General features: G+C 35.5%; 1 protein-coding gene and 1 long non-coding RNA gene across 2 annotated transcripts in view; one reads left to right on the forward strand and one right to left on the reverse strand.

Annotated features, from left to right (window-relative positions):
• The window catches only part of LOC123681630 (cardioacceleratory peptide receptor-like), a 146,862-nt gene extending 123,205 nt beyond the window's left edge, over positions 1-23,657 (forward strand). Inside the window, exons 2-9 of the mRNA XM_045619851.1 lie at positions 12,354-12,489; positions 15,795-15,898; positions 15,957-16,050; positions 16,301-16,396; positions 21,145-21,342; positions 21,395-21,481; positions 22,677-22,857; positions 23,300-23,657. Coding sequence (XP_045475807.1) covers positions 12,354-12,489; positions 15,795-15,898; positions 15,957-16,050; positions 16,301-16,396; positions 21,145-21,342; positions 21,395-21,481; positions 22,677-22,857; positions 23,300-23,465 — 1,062 coding nt within the window. The 3' untranslated portion in view covers positions 23,466-23,657. The remainder of the gene's footprint in view (positions 1-12,353; positions 12,490-15,794; positions 15,899-15,956; positions 16,051-16,300; positions 16,397-21,144; positions 21,343-21,394; positions 21,482-22,676; positions 22,858-23,299) is intronic.
• On the reverse strand, positions 121-716 carry LOC123681632. Its single transcript, XR_006747699.1, has 2 exons — positions 575-716; positions 121-439 (listed from the first exon to the last, which is right to left on the reverse strand). It is a non-coding gene; the product is annotated as an uncharacterized LOC123681632 (long non-coding RNA).
• Positions 23,658-24,455: the final 798 nt, after the last annotated feature.

Genomic DNA, 24,455 nt, shown 5'->3' on the forward strand with positions numbered 1-24,455 from the left:
ATGATTAAATATGGAAGGTCTAATATCACATCGTTAAAAAACGGATAGCTGATGGAGGGATAACAACAATAATTATTTTCTCCGAAGGATCACTCAACATTCCATATTTTTCTTATGAGGTACCTGAAAATGGAATTTTGGGTGATAACAGAATTTACAAAGGAAAAAATTGAACACATTTTATTTTCTCAACATAAACATATAACATTCGTCAAAAATATATAATATATTATCATAAAAAAAACGTATAACAAAAATTAAAAAAATATCACATCACAAAAATAATGAATGAAAAGAAAACATACTTGAGTACATACCGACGACTCCACTATCTTAATCCACTTCTCAGTGAATTTCATCCTTTTTCCGATATTAGGGATCAATTCCTTAATTAGGCTTTCTGTTAGTTCAGTTATATTATCAGGTGTTACTCCATACTCTGAAAACCCAAAGCGTGAATTTCAGTATAAAATCTAATGATACCTGGCCAACAATCAATCTGTTAATTTTTTCATTCACACCAACGAAGTGCATAAAACAATTTTTCAGAATATCTGTAAATATAGGTACTCACCCTTGAATATTGGAATCAAATCGGCCAATTCCCATTCGTCTAGAATTTTCTCCATAATAATAAATCACTAAAAATATTATGAACACTAAACTATAAAAAACTGTTCCTGCTCTCTTCGAAAATGTCTGCCAATAAACTTTCCACTTTCCACTAGTTCTAACTATCTAGACTAGCATCATGCGCAAGCCCTATCATTCGCTCCGACCAACCACAATCTGCGCGGGAACAAACGGCCAGCCGTAGTAGAGCGTAGCTGTATTTGGCTTGCGTATATTAGTATTTGGATTAAGAATAGTGTATGCTTCAAAAGAGCAGTAGTTGAATTCGCGGAAGATATTTCAGATTTCAACCAAGACAACTATTCTTAATATAATCAGTGCAACTCTTCCATCAAAACAATTTTTACTACAATTGAGGATTAATATTCTAGTTATAAGAATGGTTTTCTTTCAAGTCAATATCAAAACAAGACTTCGATCGACTTCTATTAATTTTGACTTATGTATTACATTTTCTCTAGAGGAAACAAAATGATTTTCAATGGATCTTGATAGCTATTCTTGCTTTCATACTAGTGATCTTGTTGAATCGAGAACACGAAATCTTCAGTTGAATATATTGTAATCTTGGTAAACAAGTATATGTGTGTTCTTGAAATGAAAGAATGATATTTTTGTTTCAAGTAAAATAGTTTCAACGCAATATTAAAACAACTTAGATTTAGAATATTTGTTCAAGATTATCCTTATACTTGAATGTAGATTACGATTTTTTTCCGTGTACAGGGAGTTAAAGTTTGAAAATAGAATATCTTTCTTACTTTCAACTCTGGTATTATAACATTCATTGTTTTGAGTTTCACGTATTGAAGTCTAAATAGTGTAATGTTTCACCTGCCAAAATTGTCGTGTGCCTTAGATATAGGTGTACGATGATCCTTTTCCTATTGAAACTCTACACCACTGCTTTTAAAGAAAAGGTCTCCTGAAGATTTTTCCTAGAATGTAACATTTTCGTAAGTAATTGCACAAGTGCATCAAAATTACCGATAATTTTGCATGACAGCGTGTTGTCATAAAAACTGCATGAGTTCATTTTCATTTTTGGAGAAAGAGCCCGACACCGAAGGTGGAGGGCTCTTTCTCCAAAAATGAAAATGACCGAATGCAGTTTTTCAAAGAAAACATGCTGTAATGCGAAATTATCCGGTCATTTTGATGCACGACTGCACGAGTGTAATTCGGGGGAATATTTCCCTCCTGTCAAAAATTCTATGTATCTGGAGAACAATTATCGAAAATTACAGCGATAATTGCATTGTAGGAAGCGAAACTGCACTGCGATAATTGTTCTGTTCATAGATGCATAGTTTCTATGCATCTTACACAGTTCGAATCTATGGCAATTCCATTCTACATCAGTTTGACAAGTAATGTAACAGTTTATTCGGGAAATATTCCCCCGAATTACACTCGTGCATCAAAATGACCGGATAATTTCGCATTCCAGCGTGTTTTCTTTGAAAAACTGCATTCGGTCATTTTCATTTTTGGAGAAAGAGCCCTCCACCTTCGGTGTCGGGCTCTTTCTCCAAAAATGAAAATGAACTCATGCAGTTTTTATGACAACACGCTGTCATGCAAAATTATCGGTAATTTTGATGCACTTGTGCAATTACTTACGAATATTTCCCGAATAAACTGTTACATCACTTGTCAAACTGATGTAGAATGGAATTGCCATAGATTCGAACTGTGTAAGATGCATAGAAACTATGCATCTATGAACAGAACAATTATCGCAGTGCAGTTTCGCTTCCTACAATGCAATTATCGCTGTAATTTTCGATAATTGTTCTCCAGATACATAGAATTTTTGACAGGAGGGAAATATTCGATATAATCGAGTACAAAGCAAACACTACATATCCACGAAAATCTACAAAAATTAATTTATCAAATGTTCCCATTGTTGATAAATGAAATTATACAAAAATTGACGTAGTGTAGGCATTATAGCGCTTTCAGATGACATTTAATTGAATATTTATCTGAATATCTACTAGAGTTATAAATAAAAACATCCTGTATCTCGAAAACGAGGCTTGTGAGGATATATTTTTAGATGATAACTTTTTTTTCGTGAGAAGAGTTGTTCAATCCGACGCCAACGTTATTGATCTGGACCACCCTGTATTTTCAAAGTAGGGCTCTATTAGATTTGTTCATGTTTAAAAACAAATTTTATCTCCGAAATATACAGATACGAGAGAAAATTACGGAAATAAGCACTTCAACTCAAACATGTCTTAAACGTGCGTTAGAATATTCAGTTATGCAAATGCATATTTATTCGAAGCTTAGTAATGAAGTGAAACTTGATGAAATTCAACGGTGATTGAGTCACCAAAACCATATACGTTGTTACCTATAATTCAAGGAGAAAATCGAAAAAAATTACCTCTTTATTTTCGATTAGGTTAAAATACAGTTTGTTTAAAGAATAATAATAACTCGAATGTTCATACCCTATTGCATTAGGATCGTATCATCAGAATCAGTCATTTAGATAAACTAAACAACAGCAATAATATACATCTGTAATAACTAAATATACCTAATGAGAAATGGTGCAGACCTTCACTGCCGGATTCTTCAACAAAATTGGAAAATTCCGAGCTAGTTATAGATAATATCAAAAATATTTGATTCAATCTGAAGTTTCCTGAGATTTTTCAAAATCGACATTCATCAACCACAGAAACAATGTCGGTCGTTGTTCTGATAGGTTTGAAATCAATCCGAGATTCTACATCAAACGCAAAGTTGTGGTAGGAATTTCTCATGAGAAAAACTTCTCTCTTTTTTCCTGAGATCCTGATACAAAGTATCCAGATTCACAAGTAATTCTACCAGCTACCAAATTCCTCAGCGCATAACAGAAATACTGAAATATTCTTCCATACTTATTATTCTTATTCATATCTACATATTATTTAATCTTCGGTTTAGAGATAGATAGAACCCGGGACATTTACAAATCCGAGGGATTGAGAAAGGATTGAACTTTATGATAGGCTAGCATAAGTTCGAGAAGGTGGTTCCAATTTCCAACCGAAAGAAACGAACTTGCTCCCACTATTTTCTCTTTTCAGGGCCTCTGGGACCAGGGACTCGGGCCCCAAAGACCTCAGAAGGGCCTGGGCCCAACAAGCTAAATCCACCTGAGACGTGAAGGGTGTTTTTTTTAGAGCTATAGAACTTTAAATTGCAATAAAACAACGATGGATTATTCGATTGACATGAATTTTATTTGTCCGCAAGATAATCTTGTGGCATTACATTTTAAATATGATTTCTGGCTTATGACCGCCACGGCTAGCTCGGATGTAGTCCAATCTGGACGTCCAATTTTCGATGACTTTTTCCAACATTTGTGGCCGTATATCGGCAATAACACGGCGAATGTTGCCTTCCAAATGGTCAAGGGTTTGTGGCTTATCCGCATAGACCAATGACTTTACATAGCCTCACAGAAAGTAGTCTAGCGGTGTTAAATCACAAGATCTTGGAGGCCAATTCACAGGTCCAAAAGGTGAAATTAGGCGGTCACCAAACGTGTCTTTCAATAAATCGATTGTGGCACGAGCTGTGTGACATATTGCGCCGTCTTGTTGGAACCACAGCTCCTGGACATCATGGTTGTTCAATTCAGGAATGAAAAAGTTCGTAATCATGGCTCTATACCGATCACCATTGACTGTAATGTTCCGGCCATCATCGTTTTTGAAGAAGTACGGACCAATGATTCCACCAGCCCATAAAGCGCACCAAACAGTCAGTTTTTCTGGATGTAACGGTGTTTCGACATAGACTTGAGGATTAGCTTCACTCCAAATTCGGCAGTTTTGTTTGTTGACGTAGACATTCAAACAGAAGTGCGCTTCATCGCTAAACAAATTAAAATGGACGTAGTGCGCGATACGTATTCCGCACAGAACCATTATTTTCGAAATAAAATTGCACTATTTGCAAGCGTTGTTGAGGCGTGAGTCTATTGATGATGAATTGCCAAACCAAACTGAGAATAAATCACTTAACAGCTGTTAAATCGGTCGCCATCTTGAACAGTAATGCCAACTTAAAGTTATATACCTCGAAAAAAAACACCCGTTATATGTGTTTTTTTTTTGTTCAATAATCTCTAGAATTTTTTTTTACTTCACTCACATCTATATAGGTGAATAATTGTAGATGAATCAATAATTTTCTTCATTTGGTATGATCACAGATAAGGTGCTAATTGTAATTATAATTTGAACAAATGTATCATGAATGTTTCCCCCTGTAAATAGCCATGTATATATCGTTTAGAGAAAGTAATAATAAAATACAGGATATGCAAAAATATGTGTTTTTTTTCGGTTTGGACCCAACAAGAATTTCTGATTTACAACTTTCGTTAGTTGAACTTGAACATAAAAAATAATCCGGAATTTTAAGTAGCACTATTCAACAGGTATACCGAAATAATAAAAAAATCACCACTATTTTTCGGTATCAAGTGGTATCTTTTGAAATTTCTAACGATTTTACATATTTCAAGTTCGACACTTTTTGGCTATGGATTAAATAATTAGTTAATTTGCTTATTATTATTTTTAATAGGTTTATACTACATTTACTGATTGTATAAAACTTTTTTTGTTAATTTTGTTTTGGGACAATAAACATTATTCTATTCTATTCTATATACCCTTCGAAACAAATTACATGTTTCTTATCGTAATTTTATCATTAATTCTCAACCCATCATGAGTTTATTTCCTTTTCGCATCAAAATTCGAAGGGACTGTTCCGTTGTTTATTCCTCTGCTGATAGTAGAAAATATCTAATTTGTTATTTATTGCAGAGTATAGGTGTGATATCCTCCGAGAATAAATATCGACATAAATATAGGGTTTTGATATAAGATTTCCATGAAAAAAAAAATCCTATAGTATATCCTAACAAGCTTTATTTTCGAGATACAGGTTGTTAAAGTTTGAAAAAAAATCAGATTTTTACACATAACTCTAGTATTATTTATATTCATTGTTTTAACTTTTCAGGTATTGAAGTCTTGATAATGTAATGATTCGAATTAGATGAGTATCTTCGGTCAAACTTATCCAGTGGCATAAATATAGGGGTGCGATGATTTCTTATTGAAAATCTAGACCACTGACTTTTTTTTCAAGAAATTTGTTTCATTTCTGAAATCAACAGAGCTTCATCAAAAAAAGGGCTCCTGAATTATTTTCATAGCATGTACCATTTCGGAGATACACGAGTACAGAGCAAATACTATCCACAAAAATTAATTTTTTAAATTTTGTCAATAGTTATAAATGAAAGTACAAAAATTGGCGTATGTCTGATAAAAAGATTTTCTGAAATTAAACGCCATCTGAAAGCGTTATAATAGACTACGCCAATTTTTGTTTTTTCATTTTATCACTGATTGTAAAATTTATTTTTGTAGATAGTATTCGCTTTGTACTCGATTATCTCGAAAATGATTCTTGAAAAAATTTCAGAGACAACTCTTTTTTTAATGAAGCTCTGTTGATTTAAGATTTTCAATAAGGAAAGGGTCATCGCACCACTATATCTACGCCACTGGATAAGTTTAAATACCCTGTATGTTGAAAACGAAGCTTGTTAGGATATATGTTTATAGGATATTTTTTTCATGAAAATAATTGTTCTATCCGACGCCAAAATTATTGCACTAAAATTTGGATGAAAATTTTCTGATTCATTGATTCAATTTACATATAAAAATTAAATTCTAGGACTTCAGACCTTTGAAACATCCTGAATTCGAGTTGAAAAAATAATTTCTGTTGAGTTGAATGGAAGTTGGTATATCCAGACATTCCAAACAGCTTAACACTTCCCCAACCCTCTGCATCATATGGTAGCCTGATACGTTTTGAAATAGTTAGGTGCAAAAAGGGTTGTGAGGTGAGAGTTTCGTTCTCGTAAGAAGACCGACAGAGGAGCTCTTGTTGTGTGTGGATTTTTTAGAAAAAAACAAACTTCTCAAATCTGTATTTTATATTTATACCATAGTATAAGGAAAGATTATTTTTATACTATGTTTATACTGAAATTATCCGATCTTATTTCAACCTATTCAACCCAATTTGTTTGAAAAATATTTTTTTCAAAGAAGCAAGTGTTAGTTAGGTGTTAGAGAACAAAAAGTTTTGTTGATAGTTTTTGATGATAGCCTTGTCAAACCTCAGTTGGAGTTAAGTGATTAGGGGACCATAGTCGTTAACAGGTAGAAATATTTCATTGATCTGAGTTGATTTGAATGTAATGGAATGAAAAAGAATAAAATTGATCATTGCATGTGATTTTGACATAAATTAATTGTCTGCCATGATTCTCAGATTTTCCAATCCTTTTTAATACACTGAGAGAAATCCATATTTTTTTATTAATAAAGCACTTATTTGGAGGTTATTTATTTACAACTATTACAGCAGATTTATATTTAATATATTCATCAATAGTTGAATTATGCATTCAAAAAAGTTTATTGATATCTAGAGAATAAAATATTTGTTTACAAGGTATTTGATAATATTTAATATATTTCGGTGATAAATAATTTATATGAATTTACGTTATCTCCACAAATAACATAAATTCATTTTCAACAAATTTTCAACTGGTAGTTATCGAACATTTGCTATTTATGAATGAACAAAACAAGATAGAGGGGTGGCTTTTTCTACTCCTTGGAATCATAGACGAACATCAACAATTTTTTTTTTAATGCCTGCATGAAATATCAGCTTAATTTCATTTGTGTGAATGTTTTGTGGTTTCTAAGGAAAAATTGAAAGCTGCTTTTCGGGCGCCGTTTTTAGGGTTCATTAACTAAGTAGGGAAGGGTCAGAAAAAAAAGGTTTATATAAAAGATGACAAGGAATCACCCCCAAAATTTTTTCGCAACTATTCATCACGCCCTGTATATGGCACACTCGAAGATAATGAATTGTGGAACTTTTTTTAGGGAGTTTATTTATTGTTTATTGAAGGTTATCGGAATATTAATTTTTCAGAGAAGAAAAAAAATCAACATCTGCAGAAACTCGAATTTTGGGGGAAAAATTAATGATTAATGAATAAAAAATCTGCCTAAAGAGTGCAGCTGCAACAAGTCACGAGTGTGTTTGTCCCAATAACTAGGAGTGCTTGCTGGGCAGCTTGCTGGATAGCGCACAAATCGTTTCGTTTCTAGATTAGGAGAGCAGGAACATAAGGAGAATACCTCGTTTTCTTCCGCATGTGGATCTCAGATGACGTACCCAAACAACATTCAGTGATGTATTATTTATTTCATAATATTATGTAAATATCATTATCACCATATAGATGTTAAATAACTATGGAAAAAACATCCTCTAGTTTCTTTTTCATCACTTTCACTGTCGACTGTTACGACGTTTACCACGGTAACATGAAATCCCTTATCAGGTAAACATGAAGTTGAAGAAGTATGGCATTCTTTCAATTGGGTTCATTGTTTTCAACAAATTTGGAATCATTGGTGAAGGAATTTTATAATTTCCATTTGGGCATGTAGAAACAATGTAAAATTATCACAAAAATTCAGTTTTCATTCCGATCTCATGGAATATTTCAGCTACATTCGATAAATATATATCAAGTGCGACGGGTATGAATATATAGTTTTAGAAGAATTTTGTTTGAATTCGTTTCTTGATTTGAATCTGCTAAACGTCAAGGATGAATTGATGAAACTAGTCTTATAATGGTTCCTGAGAAAAACTGGAGGTAGCGAATTTTGATTTCTGTTACATTTCAAGATACAAAAAAAATTAAAATAAATTAGAAAAATTGATCGATTTCAGGTATTAACAAGATTGGAAATGCTATTCTTTATGAATACGCAAAATTTCAACTAGATAGGATATGTTGTCTCTGTAGTATAAAAATTTTTGAAGTGCTATTTTATAGATTTACAATCTAAATATAATTACGATCGAGTACGTTGGAATATTGAGCTTTTTCTATATCTTTTCGGAATTTTCTATAGTTCTAGTTGAGCTTTCTACATGAAACTTCGCAGGGAGCTTAAAATGAATATTCTATGTACTTAATATAAATCTCAACCTGATCGAATCTGTAATTGAGGAAATGTTGGGTATTTATTTTAAAATATCCATCGGTGTCCAACCGATCTTTCTGGGGGTGATAGTACATTGAAAAATAAGGACCTATAGTTTGATCAATAAAGTTTCAAACCGCAAATGCCATCAGATTGAAATTTCGTGCATAAAAGTAAGTTGTTGAAATGCTTTTCTAATTACACTTCTACATTTAATATTGTTATATAAAGGGCGTTTTTAGAGGACGAGTCATGATTTTTTTGGGACAACTTCTTTCGTTGTATTCGTTTTGGTGGAAAAATAGAAGCATTCGATGGAGCGAAGAAAATAACATGAAAAAGGTACTCTCATCCAAATACAAAAAATTTTACTGTTTTCGAGATATTTCAGTTTTTAGAGTCAAATGATGTCAGCAGATTCCTTCATCGCGAGATTCATCAATAACCATAGAAGTTGTTCCAAAAAATCATGTTTCACCCTCTAAAAACACTCTTTATAACAATATCAGAGAAGTATAGAAGTGTAAAGAAAAGATGTATTTCAACAACAAACATTTATGCACGAAATTTCAATTTGGTTCAATTCACCGTTCAGAAGTAATGCGGGGAAATTTTTTGAATTTTATCAACTTTGGAATGGATATATCTTAAACTATACTTATTTTTCAATGTATACTAACACCTCCAGAAAGCTCGGTACACATTCTTGACTCACCCTGTATAATTATCGATATTCTTCTTGAATTTTACATGTTCCTGTTTAAGCGATCAACATAAAATTTCGCCTGAGGCTATGAATTGTCACTCTACTTCAAAATGCCAATTTGCATCTCTATCAAACGTGCAGTTTTGAAATCAACAGGAACACAACATTTAGAACAACCATATATACGAAACCCATAGTCGGATTTTGCCTATCAAATAACTCAACTGCGTCATTCGAGATTCGAATCTATTCTGAAAATTTCATATTTATAGGTCTTTCCGTTCGAAAGTTATCGTGTATGTATACGCACGGACAGAATCAAATTTGAAAACGGAATCGTCATTATTTCGTGTAATTAAAAATAACAGACGTTGTGATAAAATAAATGACAAAGCGATCAATTCAGAGGAGGATCTCTCAAAAACTTAAATATGTTAGTGCTCAATTGGCTTTATAACGCAGTGGATCAAGCCAGAATATACTCTTTCAGTTCCTGTTAGCCTGATAGGTTTGAGGAACAGTGTGCGCTAAAACGGACCAAATGACAACTAGCCATAAGGTTCATTCGGAAATCCACATACTGTTTCGTTTGAATTGTTTTTCTACGTGAGTCTCATCATCGGCCGAGTCGACGTTTTGAAAATAAATATTATATATGCAGGATTAGTCAAAGAAGTCTATCGAGTTTTCTGGGGGTGATAGTATATGGAAAAATAAATATAGTTTGATGAATAAAACTTATTGGCCCAAAATACATATTGAGGGAGATATCCTTCCAAAGTTAATAAAATTAAAAAACATGAATGCAACCAGATCGAAATTTTGTGCATGGAATGTAGGTTTTTTTTGTTGCACTTCTACATTTCTGATATTGTTATGAAGGGTGTTTTTAGAGGGTGAGTCATGATTTTTTTGGAACAACTTCTATGGTTAACGATGAATCTAGCGATGGAATGAATCTGCTGACATCATGTTACTTACTACAAAAGCTCGAATATCTCAAAAACGGTTCAATTTTTTTTATTTGGATAAGAGTAACTTTTTCATGCAGTTTTCATACCTCTATTTTTTCACCAAAACGAATATACAACGAAAGAAGTTGTCCCAAAAAAAATCATGAATCACCCTCTAAAAACACCCTTTATAACAATATCAGAAATGTAGAGGTGTAATAAAAACAAGCATTTTAATAACATATATTTATGCAATTTCAATCTGGTGGCATTTACCGATTAGAAGTTATGCGAAGAATTTTTTTGAATTTTATCAAGTTCGGAAGGATGTATCTTCCTTAATATGCATTATGGGCCATAAGTTTAGTTATTCATCCAACTATACTTATTTTTCAATTAACGATCACCCCTAGACAGCTAGGTACACATTTTTGACACACTCTGTATATGTATAAATTATTGTTTATAGAAAGAAATGCATAAAAATGATTTTAGATTATCACAAAACGATGAATTATTTATTGCACAAGACGATAATCAATTTGTACTTTATTTTTGAGTTTGAGAAGATAATGCGATTTTATCGTCGTCCAAATTCAGTTGAAAAATAAAATTAAAAAAAAATTTTCTTGCTCCGTTACTTACTATAGGAGTTGAAATTTGAACTACTCTGTCAACAGATGTAAAACAAATTTCACATTCTGGTTTGTGCGTTTGTATACGAAGCGAATACGAAATGTGTATGGAAAATAATTAACAAATGAAGGAAAAAACCTGCCATCAGATGTAGAAGATGCAGCGTTGAAAACAGAAAGAAAAAAAAAATGTTCTAAGAAAATGCATTTTCTCTAACATTGAATGTAGTAACAAACGAATGAGGATGTCAACATTAATCTATTTCTTTGTTGTTAATTCAGACTAAAATTTCTTTCTTTCTATCAAATCGTTGCTACAGTCACATATAGATCAGATGAGCGAGCATATCTCATGCATGTGTAAATGTACTGGCCTCTTCATCTTCCTATTCTCCTAATACAAAATCTTCATAAAAACCACGTGTGCCACCTAGCGCTTCAGTTTTCGTGAATCGATTTGAGAAGGCATGAGCAGGACCTGTTGGTTCAGGAATCAGGATTGAATTACTCCTCAGATACATGTTCACCTAGTTTCAGAAGTTACAAAACTTGTGTTTGGGGTGACTGGGACACTTTCCCTTTCTACTACTTTTCTGACGGTACTCTAGATGTCGCTAGTAGTAAAATTAATTTATTACATTCGAACAAATTAGATCAAGGTTCTTTCTCACAGAAGATTGAACATAGAATCAACTAGTTATAATCATCCCATTTATCTTAAATGCATGCAGCCAGCCAAAAATTATTATTTTGAAGCCTGACCCCAACAACCTCTACATAATCCTGTGATCCTAATCTCAACAGTTGCTAGTTGGTGTCTGGAAAACTGAATTCAGATACAGAGACAGAGGAGAAATGCAGCTTATCTTTCGATAGAGAAAAAATTGGATCATTCAGTTCTTACCTTTTCACAGCAGGAATTTATTCATTCAACATCTCTGATCTTCATTAATAAATATTGTTTTTAAGATATACACTTCTAATTGTGTATTGTTATTTATTATTAACTATTACTACTATTCAATTGCTCTACAGTTACAGTACTACTTGCTTACCTCAAATATGTTATCATTTTTTATTGACACCACATTTTGTTATTTCTTCATTCTCAGCTTTCTTTCTCACTAAATCATTATAAAATTCTCTCATAATAAATAGATTTCGACTGAATTATTATTTATTCAATTGCTATTTTCATTTATGTAAGTATTTATGAGTATTGCCTACTCTAAAGTGATGACAAAATGAACAACAATGATTCTGGAATATCTGGATGATGAAATTTCTTTTTCAGGTTGAGCAGTTCACAGTGCTATGGCTGTTGTTCATAGTGATAGTTGTCGGGAATATTGCAGTTTTGTACACATTGTTGGTTGGAAGATCCAGAAAGAGCAGAATGAACTACTTCATAAGACATCTGGCTTTTGCTGGTAAGTTACATGAAATAAATAATAAATCGAAATTCATGATATTTTTTTAATGCTTTTGCTCATGTAGATTCCAAATCTTCGATACTGATTGCTAACGATATTCCAAACCTTTTTTCTTTGAGTTAGGTGGAAAAAAAACAAAATTTGTTGCTGCTTATTTGAGTTTCAATGTACTCGTCAGCGATGTATTCAATAGCCAGGAGACTAGCAACTGTAGAAGGTTCCTGATGAACTCTAAACTCCGAAGCTGCTTTTCATCCGATACCTATCTATGCTTCTCGACCTTCTGCTTTCCTAATCTAAAAACTGACATTTCTAGTGAAACCTCGTGGCAGAAACTGACCCAGACAGGAACAGACAAAAATTGAGAACGCCTACTGACGGGAGTTCGTGAAGTGAGAAGGAGCTTTTGAGCGCTCTCGTCATTCAAGGTCATAAGAACGAATTCGTCAGCCTTCCGCTAGTTTGGCCTCTCAATTTTCAAGATATGTGTTCTCACGAAGTTCATTCAATCAATCTCATTGAATACAAACAAATGATCAATTTATTTGACATTCCATGAAAAAATTGTATTACTACCTTCAAAACAATTTCATTTAGACACTATGTTGGAAACATTTTGTCGAAGAAACGAAAAAGTAATTTGGCCTTCCTCTCCCCTTTCGTCAATCAACACCCATTCCAATTTTTTTTGCATTAACCAGTTTTGGAAGTGACCAAGTCAAGCAAGCATACGGGAAAAGCCTTTCTGGACGTGTAATGAACTATAATTTTCATTATATCTCACAAAAATAACAATACTGCATGTACCAAAAATTAAAATTAACTTTGCAAGTAACCACTTGTCATCTGGAACTTCTTCAAAGATGAATTTTGATACCTGTTTGCAGTAAAAAAGAATTTACCGCAATTTACTGATTATCGTTTCAAATAAAACGCGATGGTTATCCTAATATCAAGTAAATTCTATCTGGATATATTATAATCTTTCACAGCCAGAAAACTTTTGATCATTGAGAATTTGCTCCGTAGTATTCAAAGTTTTATACTACTTTATTTATTTCAGATAGGTATACAAGAATAGTATTTGGTTGTAGTCTCAAAATTGTTGATACCCACATTCATATTGAAACTAAGACTTTTTGGGTTCGGCGCCTACTTTTATATCTTGAAATTAATTAAATTTGACGTAAACATTTCTTTCGAATACCTTGATCGAAAACATCATCTTCAACACGCCAATCAGGGAGGAAAATAAATCTTTTCTTCCCCAGGAGGCAGACTTTTCCTCCTACTGAATTTTTGAACACTCTTTTGTCTCTTATGACCTCGGCAACTAGATTTTTCGAAGAAAAAAGATTACTAATTGAATTAAATCACAATAAAAGGGATAATAAAAACTCAACGACAGATATTAATTGTACAATTCTTCAATTTATGAAAAACGATATTTCCAGAAAATCCACTTTCTCCAAAAATTTTAATCTTTTTTTGATGATTGGTGATTGACATATTGTCTTTACTTACAAGATTGTTCTCTATTGAAGGAACAACTTCCGTAGTGAAATTATCAGCTTGGTCCTTGGAAGAATTTGATATTGAATTGAATTGCTGACCAGTAATTATTTGACTGGCTATTCCCCTTTTTTTAATTAACGATTCAGCGACATATCCCTCAGCAATTTTGCTGGACTCCCAACCTCCAAGTGTCACCAGATTGCCACCAGCATTGATGAGGAGCGTAGCCGAAGTTCTTGGGAAACAATGACCAGTTTAATTTTCATGGTTCTTCAATTTCAGGAATGTTGCAATTTTGAAAGGAATTTTGGCCATCGTGTTTTTTCCAAATACGTCTACAGGTGATTTTCCATTGAAATAATTGAAGAAAAATCTAGAATGGGGTATTTTCGGCTGTCGTGAATTTTTATATTTTTGGTATGAAGCCAAGAAGGACACTTCGCTAATTGTTTCATTAAAAACAATGAATGTTGGTCTTTTCTTGGTTTTTGAAACTGGAATATTAACTATCACTATGTTGTCACAATCATTAAGGACTTTCACATCCATTTTTACAAATTGATCGCACCTGCAAGCTACACAAATGCCAAATAGTAATGCGATCTGAAAAGAAAACAATCACAATTTTCAATTTGCAATCGTTTTATGAAGAGTGCTTCAAAATAAACTAATAAATATCGGAATAAAAAGTACTTACTTTCAAATAATAATTCATTTTATATGCAAATAATCTCCATCTGGAGCCTCTACTAAAAATCTTGAAATTTCTTCTTTTTCTAAAGAATTTCGGAGACGTGATGTCTATTTGTCTAACTATCAGGCCAATTAAAAAGTCCCCGGTCTGATGCACAGATGGCCGTGCTAGTAATAAATATTTCTACATGAGAAAGCTGTGTGCAGAATGGATGCCGCGCGAGCTCAAAATCAATCAAAAGCAACAACGTGTTAATGATTCTGAGCAGTGTTTGAAGCTGTTTAAGTGCAATAAACCTGAATATTTGCGTCGATATGTGACAGTGGATGGAACATGGCTCCATCATTTCACTTCGGAGTCCAATCGACAGTCAGCTGAGTGGACTGCACACGATGAACCGAATCCAAAGCGAGGAAAAACACAACCGTCAGCTGGCAAGGTTATGGCATCAGTATTCTGAGATGCTCAAGGTATTATATTTATTGATTACCTCCAAAAGGGCCAGACCATCAACAGCGATTATTATTTAGCGTTGTTGGATCGTTTAAAGGATGAAATCGTTAAAAAAAGGTCCTATTTGAAGAAAAAAAGGTGCTGTTTCATCAAGACAATGCGTCGTGTCACAAATCAATGAAAACAATGGCAAAATTGCATGAATTGGGCTTCGAATTGCTTCTGCATTTACCGTTTTCTCCAGATCTGGCCTCAGCGACTTTTTCCTGTTCTCAGACCTCGAAAGAATGCTCGCTGGAAAGAAATTTAGCGCCAATGAAGAAGTAAACGCCAAAACTGAGGCCTATTTTTAAGCGAAAGACAAATCGTACTACAAAAATGATATCGAAAAGTTGGAAGATCGCTATAATCGCTGTATCGCAACTATGTTCAATAATAAAATTGAATTTTGTCAAAAAATGTTTTACTATGGTAGACCGGAGACTTTTTAATTGGTCTGTTGAGTAGTGTTGGCGAAACGATGGATATTAGTATTGAAATTCGTGTATATTCAATTTGTTTTATTCCATTCGAAAAAATCAATAACAAATTTATTGTCATGAACTAATAATTATATTAACATCATTAACTAACTTTTCAGATTTATGCGTTGGACTCATAAGTGTCTTAACAGATATAGTATGGAGAGCCACAGTAAGCTGGTATGCAGGAAACATTGCTTGTAAAATCATTAAATTCCTACAGGTAATCTTTGCGATTAGTATTCAATACGTTCAATTAATTCTGCTGTATTAATTTTCAGGTTGTTGTCACCTACGCATCAACATATGTACTGGTGGCTTTGAGCATTGATAGATATAATGCCATAAGACACCCAATGAAGTTTTCAGGGAGTTGTAAGTTCTTCTGTTTACCAAGCACGAAATTCACCCTTCTTTACAAGCGAAACGACAAAATCATGTATTACTGTCACATTTCCCAATCATAATTTTTTATATTTGTATGTGAGTTTACACATGATGAACCCTATAAAATAACCGTAATAAAAGCGAAAATGATTTGGTAGACTTTCGCTTTATCCCTTAATCCCAGCTTGGATCATCCATATTATAAAATGCGTGTAAATTATTCTGAATTTTATTACAGGGAGAAGGGCCAAATGCTTGATACTTACGGCATGGATATTCAGCGTCATTCTATCGATACCGATTTTATTTTTATACGAGGAAAAAATTGTGCAGGGTGAGTAAAAACAGTTATAATATATTTCGAAAAAAATATCAGGTTGAAAAAAATAATATCGTATGTTTCGCTTTCGAAAAGTATCATCCAATTCAAGTTGAATATACGCCGTTCTGTTCCATAACTTGTTGAATCTCTCTTAACAATTTCCTGAGATCATTCTTCAGAATAACTATACAGGGTGTGTGACAATGGTATTTCGAAAATTTAGGAGGTGATTCATTGATTAAAATTATGGATTTGTCTCCTAACCTATTGCGAGGTTTTATAACTATAAGAGCAGCTCTGGAAAATTGTCTTTCAACAAGAGCTGAAGATGCTGGCGTTGATAGAAAATCCTCGGCCATTTTGACCAAATTTGAAAAACTACCAAAATCTAATCTACAAATAGATTTCATAGAAATGTGAGAAAACTACCAATAAAGCCACACTGGCGAATGCTCCAGTCTCTCGGCGCTCGAGGAATCCCCTTATTATGTCTAAGCGCGCACGAGATTGCAGAAATATATGCCGTTCTACGGGTGCCTATAAAGCTCAAGTAATATCAAGTAGCTTGATATCAAGTCAAGCTATAAATATCTAATATCAAGTCAAGTCAAGCTCAAGTATGTAATTTTTCACGAGCTTGATTTTCAAGTCAAGTATTAGGTTAAAATGTCAAGCTACTTGGCTTGATGAATCCCTAATCAAGCTTAGAATTGATTCATCGAAACATTTTTTTATTCCGATCTAGCTTTTTGGAAGAAGTAGATTTTATGAATGATTGTACTGAAACCACTTCATTTTTTCCAAAAGGTTATCCTAGGTATCCTATACTTCAATCAACTGATTATACGATTGAGTTCGATGAAGCCAAATGGAGTTGATCGACAAATTTGACAAACTAATTAGTTGATTTTACTCCCGCAATGGGAATATCCATCAGGAAACTGGATTGAACACGCGGGGATATTAGACTCAAAACTACTGGCAAAACCCTATCTTCGATTTCGAAGCTCCCTTTGAAACGGCATTGACGTGCAATGAACTTTATAAATCGCTTGGACGAAAAGTCCTCCATATGGTATACCGATGAATCATAATCAGAAAAAATTATAGGTATTGGGACATATGGGCCTGAAACGAGGATATTTATATCCTTGGGAAGTGAAGTGATCCCTCTATCTTGCAAACCGAGACACTTGATGACTTAGAACTATACGAGTAACAGTCAATTGCAAATTTTGTTCAGTTTAATCTTTTTGAATTTTTTTTCTTTTGCTTTATTATGACCTGTCCTATACTCGTTTGTCTTAAAGGATCATAAATATTATTATTATTACTAGCGGTCAAAAGTGTCTCAAAAGAAACCTCAAATGATTCCAGAGACCTCAGACCTGGCTGACAGTAGTGATGTAAATATGACCATTTACATCACTATGGACAGCCAGGCCACGCTGGGGTCCCTAGAATCATATAGCCAGGGCTACCTACTGACATGGAAGTGCCGTAATAGCATAAAGCATCTGGCCAGAGGCAATAAAGAAACTCTGCTATGGGAAACGGGGCATGAAAAAGTAGATGGACTTGCAAAAAGGGCAGCATGGTTGAGACCTGTTGGTCCTGAGCCCTTCTATGGGCTTGGAAAATACCAATACAATTGATGACATCCAGCAAGCTACCCATAGCACCACTCCTTCAAAAGAGGATATCATGAGCCATTATAGAGAGATCTTCGAGTCCCCCTCTCCACCAGACGACCTCCCCATTACAGATTTAAACAAGGAGCAGGTGAACATCTATGCACCGATAGATTCTATTACCATCCGGGAAACCATTCGAGCCATAGGCAAGACCGCCGCTGGACCGGATGGTATTGATTCAAGTCGTCTGTCAAGGATACCCTTAGAAAAGATTGAATTCCTGTGCAATATGATACTGCTCTCGCGCTATATACCTGCGCCCTTAAGGCACAGTAGGACTATACTCATAGCTAAAATTAAGATCAATCTGGATAAAGTGGACAACTGGCGTCCCATTACGATATCCTCCATTCTGCTGCGAATTGTCAATAAGATAGTGGCAGGGAGACTTTCGGCGACGGTGGTCGGTGAGGCTCGATGAGTGTCAGAGGGGATTCACCAGCATGGATGGATGCTTTGCCAACAACCTCACCCTCCAAACTATCATAAAAGAAAGGAGAAAGGCGAGAAAGTCTCTTACCGTCCTGACTCTGGATCTGAAGAAGTGATAGTGTGTCCCACTCGTCCGTCCTGAGGGCACTCAGGAGATTTAAAGTCGATCCACAGTCCATCTCACTAATTATGGCCAACTTCCGAGACCAGTCGACGACGATGTACTGTGGGGGAGAGGAGGTTGGAGTTTTCAGGATATGGAGAGGGGTCAAGCAGGGGGATCCTCTCGCTCCCATCCTGTTCAACATGGTGCTTGATGAGCTCTTGGATTCCCTAAAAGAACGAAGGGGGGTTCACATCGGTGGTGTCAATGTGTCCGTTCTTGGATACGCCGATGACCTGCTTTTGATGGCAGAGTACACCAAGGATGCTCAGTTCCTACTGAGATTCGCGTTGAGATTCTTTGAAGCGCGACATCTCACACTTAACCCCGATAAGTGCACGTCCCTGGACCTGGCTGTCGTGCCGGGAAAGAAGACGCTGTTCCTCCACCCGGCGCCAAAGTTTTACGTGGCAGGAATTCCTATTCCCCCAATTGAGACCGTCTCCGACACTTTCAAATACCTCGGGCACCACTACACCTGTGCCGGGGTTACCCCATGTGACTCCACCAACCTGGATGCCCAACTGGGCCGCATAATGAGAGCACCCTTGAAGCCCCAACAGAAGTTTGATCTCGTGAATCACTATTTAATACCGAGATATGTACACTCCATGCAATCCCCTTCAGTCAACTCCAAGGTCCTAAAGAAAACCGACAGGCAGATAAGAAGAGCAGTAAATAAGATTCTAAGACTGCCTGTACACATAATCGATGAAAGTCTTTATACCCCCGTACATCTGGGGGGTCTTGGTGTGTTCTCCTTCTCCAGGAAGATCCCAATAATCATGATGGCTAGAGTAGAGAAAACGAGACGATCCTGTGAACTTTTTGATGGAGTAATGACATCTAATACTTCCTGGACCGACCGCGTGAGAAAAATGATCAAGCCACATCTCAACACCAAGCACGCGGTCGACAAGAACAATGCGGAAATGTTGGAGAGATCATTCTATGGAGGAGGTACACGACAAGCTGAGAACGACGGTGCCTCAAATTTTTACGTTCATTCACCGCCGATGGTGTGGTCAGGGGAGGACTATATCGCAGCAATCAAGTTGAGAACCAAATCGCAGCCCACGAGAGGGCTACCGTATGGCCCCCGTGAATCCAGGATGTGCAGAGCTGGTTGCGGTAAGGTGGAGTCCCTTTCCCATATGCTCCAGCAATGCCCACTTGGCCATACCAAGCGGATGAACAGGCACAATTTTGTAGTGAAGAGGATCGTCGATGCAGCTCGAAAGAAGGGATGGGAGGTTGTCGAGGAGCCTCACATCAGAGACACCAGAGGCAGGCTCAACAAGCCAGATATGATCTGCACCAAAGGCGCGGAGGTGATAGTTGCAGACGTTGGGGTGTCATGGGAGGCCCCTAGGTCGCTCTCTGAAACATATGATCTGAAAAGAGCGACATATGATCAGCCAGAGCTGTTGGAGGTGGTGGCGGCAAGGAATCCTGGCAGAAGCATTCGAGTTCTACCTTTCATCATCGGAGCGAGGGGGTTCTGGTGCCGAGAAAGCAGTGCCCTTCTACAAGCCCTCTCAATAGACACCACGCCAATTAGAAGGGACCTCGTGATGACAACTCTACGAGGAGGATGGTCCATCCACAAAGATGTCAGTCGCAGAGCGTGGGACTAGCATTTTATCTTTTGCTACCTCTGGCAAGATCCACAGAGCGTAATTGATCTTTTGTGCGTGTTGCATGTGTGTTCGTGTTCGGGATTATGGCCTTTTCCGCTTCAAGTGTGTGAGAGTGAACGGTTGAGCGTCATCAGAGACAATTTTTGATTTTCTCTTATACCATTGTTCACTGCCTACATTCCTTTGTTACCTTGTGATATATACTTATATGTACCATTGAATTGTGTCCTATATACACTTGCACTATTTGTAATTCACACTGTCTACTTGAATAAAGATCTTTAACAGCGGTCCAACAATTGGAGAGGTACAATAGGAAAACCCTCTGGTGGAATACTCCGAGTCTTTCACAGACGAAGAAATTTGTGGTGCTTTCACCAACCTATACCAGAAAGCTGCTGAAGCTACCACGAGCTGAGTTTCGGGTAATGTTGGGACTGCTAACAGGACACTGTCGGTGCTAATACCTTTTTTTACCGCATGGTTAAGTCAGCAGATGAGATCTGCGGATTCTGTGGAAAGGAGGTAGAAACAGCAAGACAAAGGGTGCGAATGTCCGGGACTGACTGGCCTAAGAAACACTCACATTGGAAATTCAGTCCTGGATACTAACGAAGTAATAGCCAAGGCCCCTAAGGATGTCGTTGGTTTCGTTAACAGCTATTACGGCCTCCCTGGGTTTGTATAAATGGGTAGGGTTAAGAACAAAAGATCAATTTGGTCACAGTTCCCTGTAGGCTGACAAAGCCGTAACGACCTCCATTCAGTGAAATAATAAAAATAATAGTTGATTCCACGATTCAGTAAAGTATCTGTTTATATTTTTTACAGGTCAGACCCAGTGTTGGCTGGAATTTTCAGAGCAATGGAAGTGGAGGTTGTACATGACCCTGGTGTCGATATCTTTATTCGTTATACCGGCAGCTATAATAGCCACTTGCTATGCTGTTATTATAGCTATCATTTGGACCAAGAGCTCGAAAGCATTCGCAAAAATGAAGTATGACGCGCATAATCCACAAAGGCCAGGTATGATCAAGAGAGCTTTGATGGTGAATGAAGGTGATATAATGTTTTTCAGGGTCGGATTCCAAAAGGGTTAGTTCGAGAGGTCTGATCCCAAGGGCTAAAATCAAGACGGTGAAGATTACTTTGGTTATCGTGAGTGGTGAGCAAGTTATTTATTTTTGGTTTGACGGTAATATGTTCTATCGGTACTTTAAACATATAATTTTTTTGATATTGAATTTTGGTTATGTTGGTCCCCAATCAGCGCTTTTTTTTGTGGTACATCTATCAGGAACTTCTTCATGAGTTGGCCATTCAGAATTTTTTTCCCTGAATGGAGCACAAGCAGTAACCACAGACAATCTAAGCTTCTCATTGCTCTAATCTTGATGTCAAAAAACTACTAGCCATTGGAAGAGATGACTGAGCCTGGTGGCTGGTGCACCTGTTTACATTTTTATTAAACATTTTAATAGGATGGAATTAACTGATGGCTCTTTGTACCGCTGGTGCAGAAGCTCTAATGATAATGTTCAACATATTGTGTTCGACTGTGCTGGCCTTACCTAGCTGAGGACAACACGCCTAGGAAATCCAAACTTACTATTTCCAAAGCAAAAACGACCCCTTCTTATAGGCTTTGGGCATTTCAGGGGTCTATGTCTCTTAAATTCCATATCTATTCTAATTCCACCGCTGAAGAAAAATATGGTAGCGATGGACCCTCCTTTGGTACCTAGAGATAGTTACATCCTTTATTACACAAATATTCTTTGATTTGAGAAAGTAGTTATCAAGTATTAAATAGGTGTTTATCTCTAATGGAATCAAATTTTTTGTGAATTCAATCCCATATCTATTCTAATTCCAACGCTGAAGTAGAAGATGGTAGCGATGGATCCTCTTTTGGTACCTAGAGCATAGTATAAGTATAGTTTCCTTATACTATGCCTAGAGATAGTTACATCATTTATTACACAAATATTTTTGTAATAAATATTCTCTTAGATTTGAGAAAGTAGTTATCAAGTATTAAATAGGTGTTTTTATTTAATGGAATCAAATATTTTGTGAATTCAATTCTCTTCCTTAATGGTTTAGGAATCAAGAAAATAGGATGACTGTGAATTTCACAAAAAATTGAATGACTACTCGAAAGTTTCATTGGGAATTTTATGGCTCCACAATTGAACTGACTCTGATCACACAAATTCAAATCCTGAAAATGGCCACCATATAATTATTGTAAAAACCACTGGGCTTGGGCTTGGAATATACAGCTTCTCTAAAATATATGCTTTAAATTATTAGAAATAACTCCTAGTGAACATTTTCATTTTTCTTTTGCATTTCAGTGTTTATCCTTTGCTGGAGTCCATATATTATATTCGATCTTCTGCAAGTTTATGGACAAATACAGCCAACCCAGACGAATATTGCTATAGCAACATTCGTGCAGAGCCTGGCACCATTGAATTCAGCAGCGAATCCAATAATATACTGCATATTTTCAACCCATCTTTGCAGCACAATTGGGTAAATCAATTTTTTATACGAATCAATCAGAATTTATTTCTTACTAATTAAATAAAATTCCTTCAAAAGTTAGGTTACAAAAAAAAGCAATAACAAATCATAAACTTGTTCTTTTGAAGATTGTTCAGAAAATAATTTTAAATTGTTAGTTTTTGACGTAAAAAAAAAGATTGACAGTTAGTAGAGACCATGTTTTTACTAACAAAATTGTTTACATGAAAAAACCTTCTCGATTTTTTCTCCAAATTCAATCATTTACTCCTTGCTTTACTCTTTATGTTTTAACAAAAATTAAGGCTCCTTCAGGGTGTTGCAGTTTCTTTGTCAGTATATTAATAGCTAGAATTCATGAATCATGATTCATTATGCTTGATTATTCCCCTTTCTTAGGGAGCATGAAAAAATTAGAAGTTTATCATCCACGTTATTTTATCTCTTCCAGAAATCTTTCCCCTTTCAAGTGGTTCACGATGAGAATGAAGAAGTCTTCAGAATCGACAACAAACACGCAAAGCAGCAGTTTGTCAGAGTTCCTCACAAATAACACCACCAATAAGAAGAGGACCGTTTCTGTATCAACGAACGCTCATATTGTGCTAGTACATTAAAGATAAATAGGTTCAATGATGTCATCAACATTCGTGTCTAGGAAATAAGTAGCATTTGTCCGATGGGGTGATCTGTGACCCATATTTCTTTTTGTACCCTTGCTTCCGAGGAAATTATGTGAAACTTCCAAGTTGGAACCTAGATTGTTCCGTTTTTATACTTTTAGTTTGAATAAAGACATTTTTCATATATGTACTGTTGTATTTTTTGAAAAACTACCAGTTAGAGTTAATTGAATGGGAAAGATATGAGAGCGCATCCGCCATTTTATTGCTACACAATAATGGCGGAATCGCTATACGAACGAAATTTACTTGAACAATCTTAATGAAGGAAAAAATTAAATTATAGCTTTATTTCTTATATTCCTTAGGTTTCTAAATTTTTGGGATGTGAAGACTTGATGTATAATAATTAGTACATTGTGCAACAAGTCCAACTTTTCTAGAACTTTCTCTGAAGGATCAACGATAAGACTTTTATTGAAGACATTACAAGAACTCTATTCCGAACGCCAAATTTCCTTGTCACTTCCATTAGATTGAAGGAAAGTATATTCATAAAAAGTTTGCGTGACTGGAATCTGGCAGTTTTAGTATCTGGGAGGTAAGACACAATTGGAAATAAGTTCGGGTGAAATGAAATTTTTCCCAAGATTTCTTGACTGCAACCTATCTATGATTATGAAGCGGAAGTATATGTGATAGCACTGGTAACCAATCTGAAAGTGTAGATCTAATAGTGCCACTTATAATTCTCATAGAAACGTTAAAAGCTGTGCATCAATTTTATGAACATCAGCACTATTGAACCGAACAGAACAACAGTATTTAGCAGCAGAAAAAACCAAGGCAAAGGCTGCCGTACGGTGCTGGCATCAGCACCCCATGAAGAACCTACTAATTTTCTAAGGAAATTATTATTATCAATTTCAAACATAAATTTTCCAAGTGAAGCTTGAAATTCAAAGAAGAATCAAGTTTAACTCC

The sequence above is a fragment of the Harmonia axyridis genome, chromosome 6, assembly GCF_914767665.1.
Source record: "Harmonia axyridis chromosome 6, icHarAxyr1.1, whole genome shotgun sequence".
Taxonomy (NCBI): domain Eukaryota; kingdom Metazoa; phylum Arthropoda; class Insecta; order Coleoptera; family Coccinellidae; genus Harmonia; species Harmonia axyridis.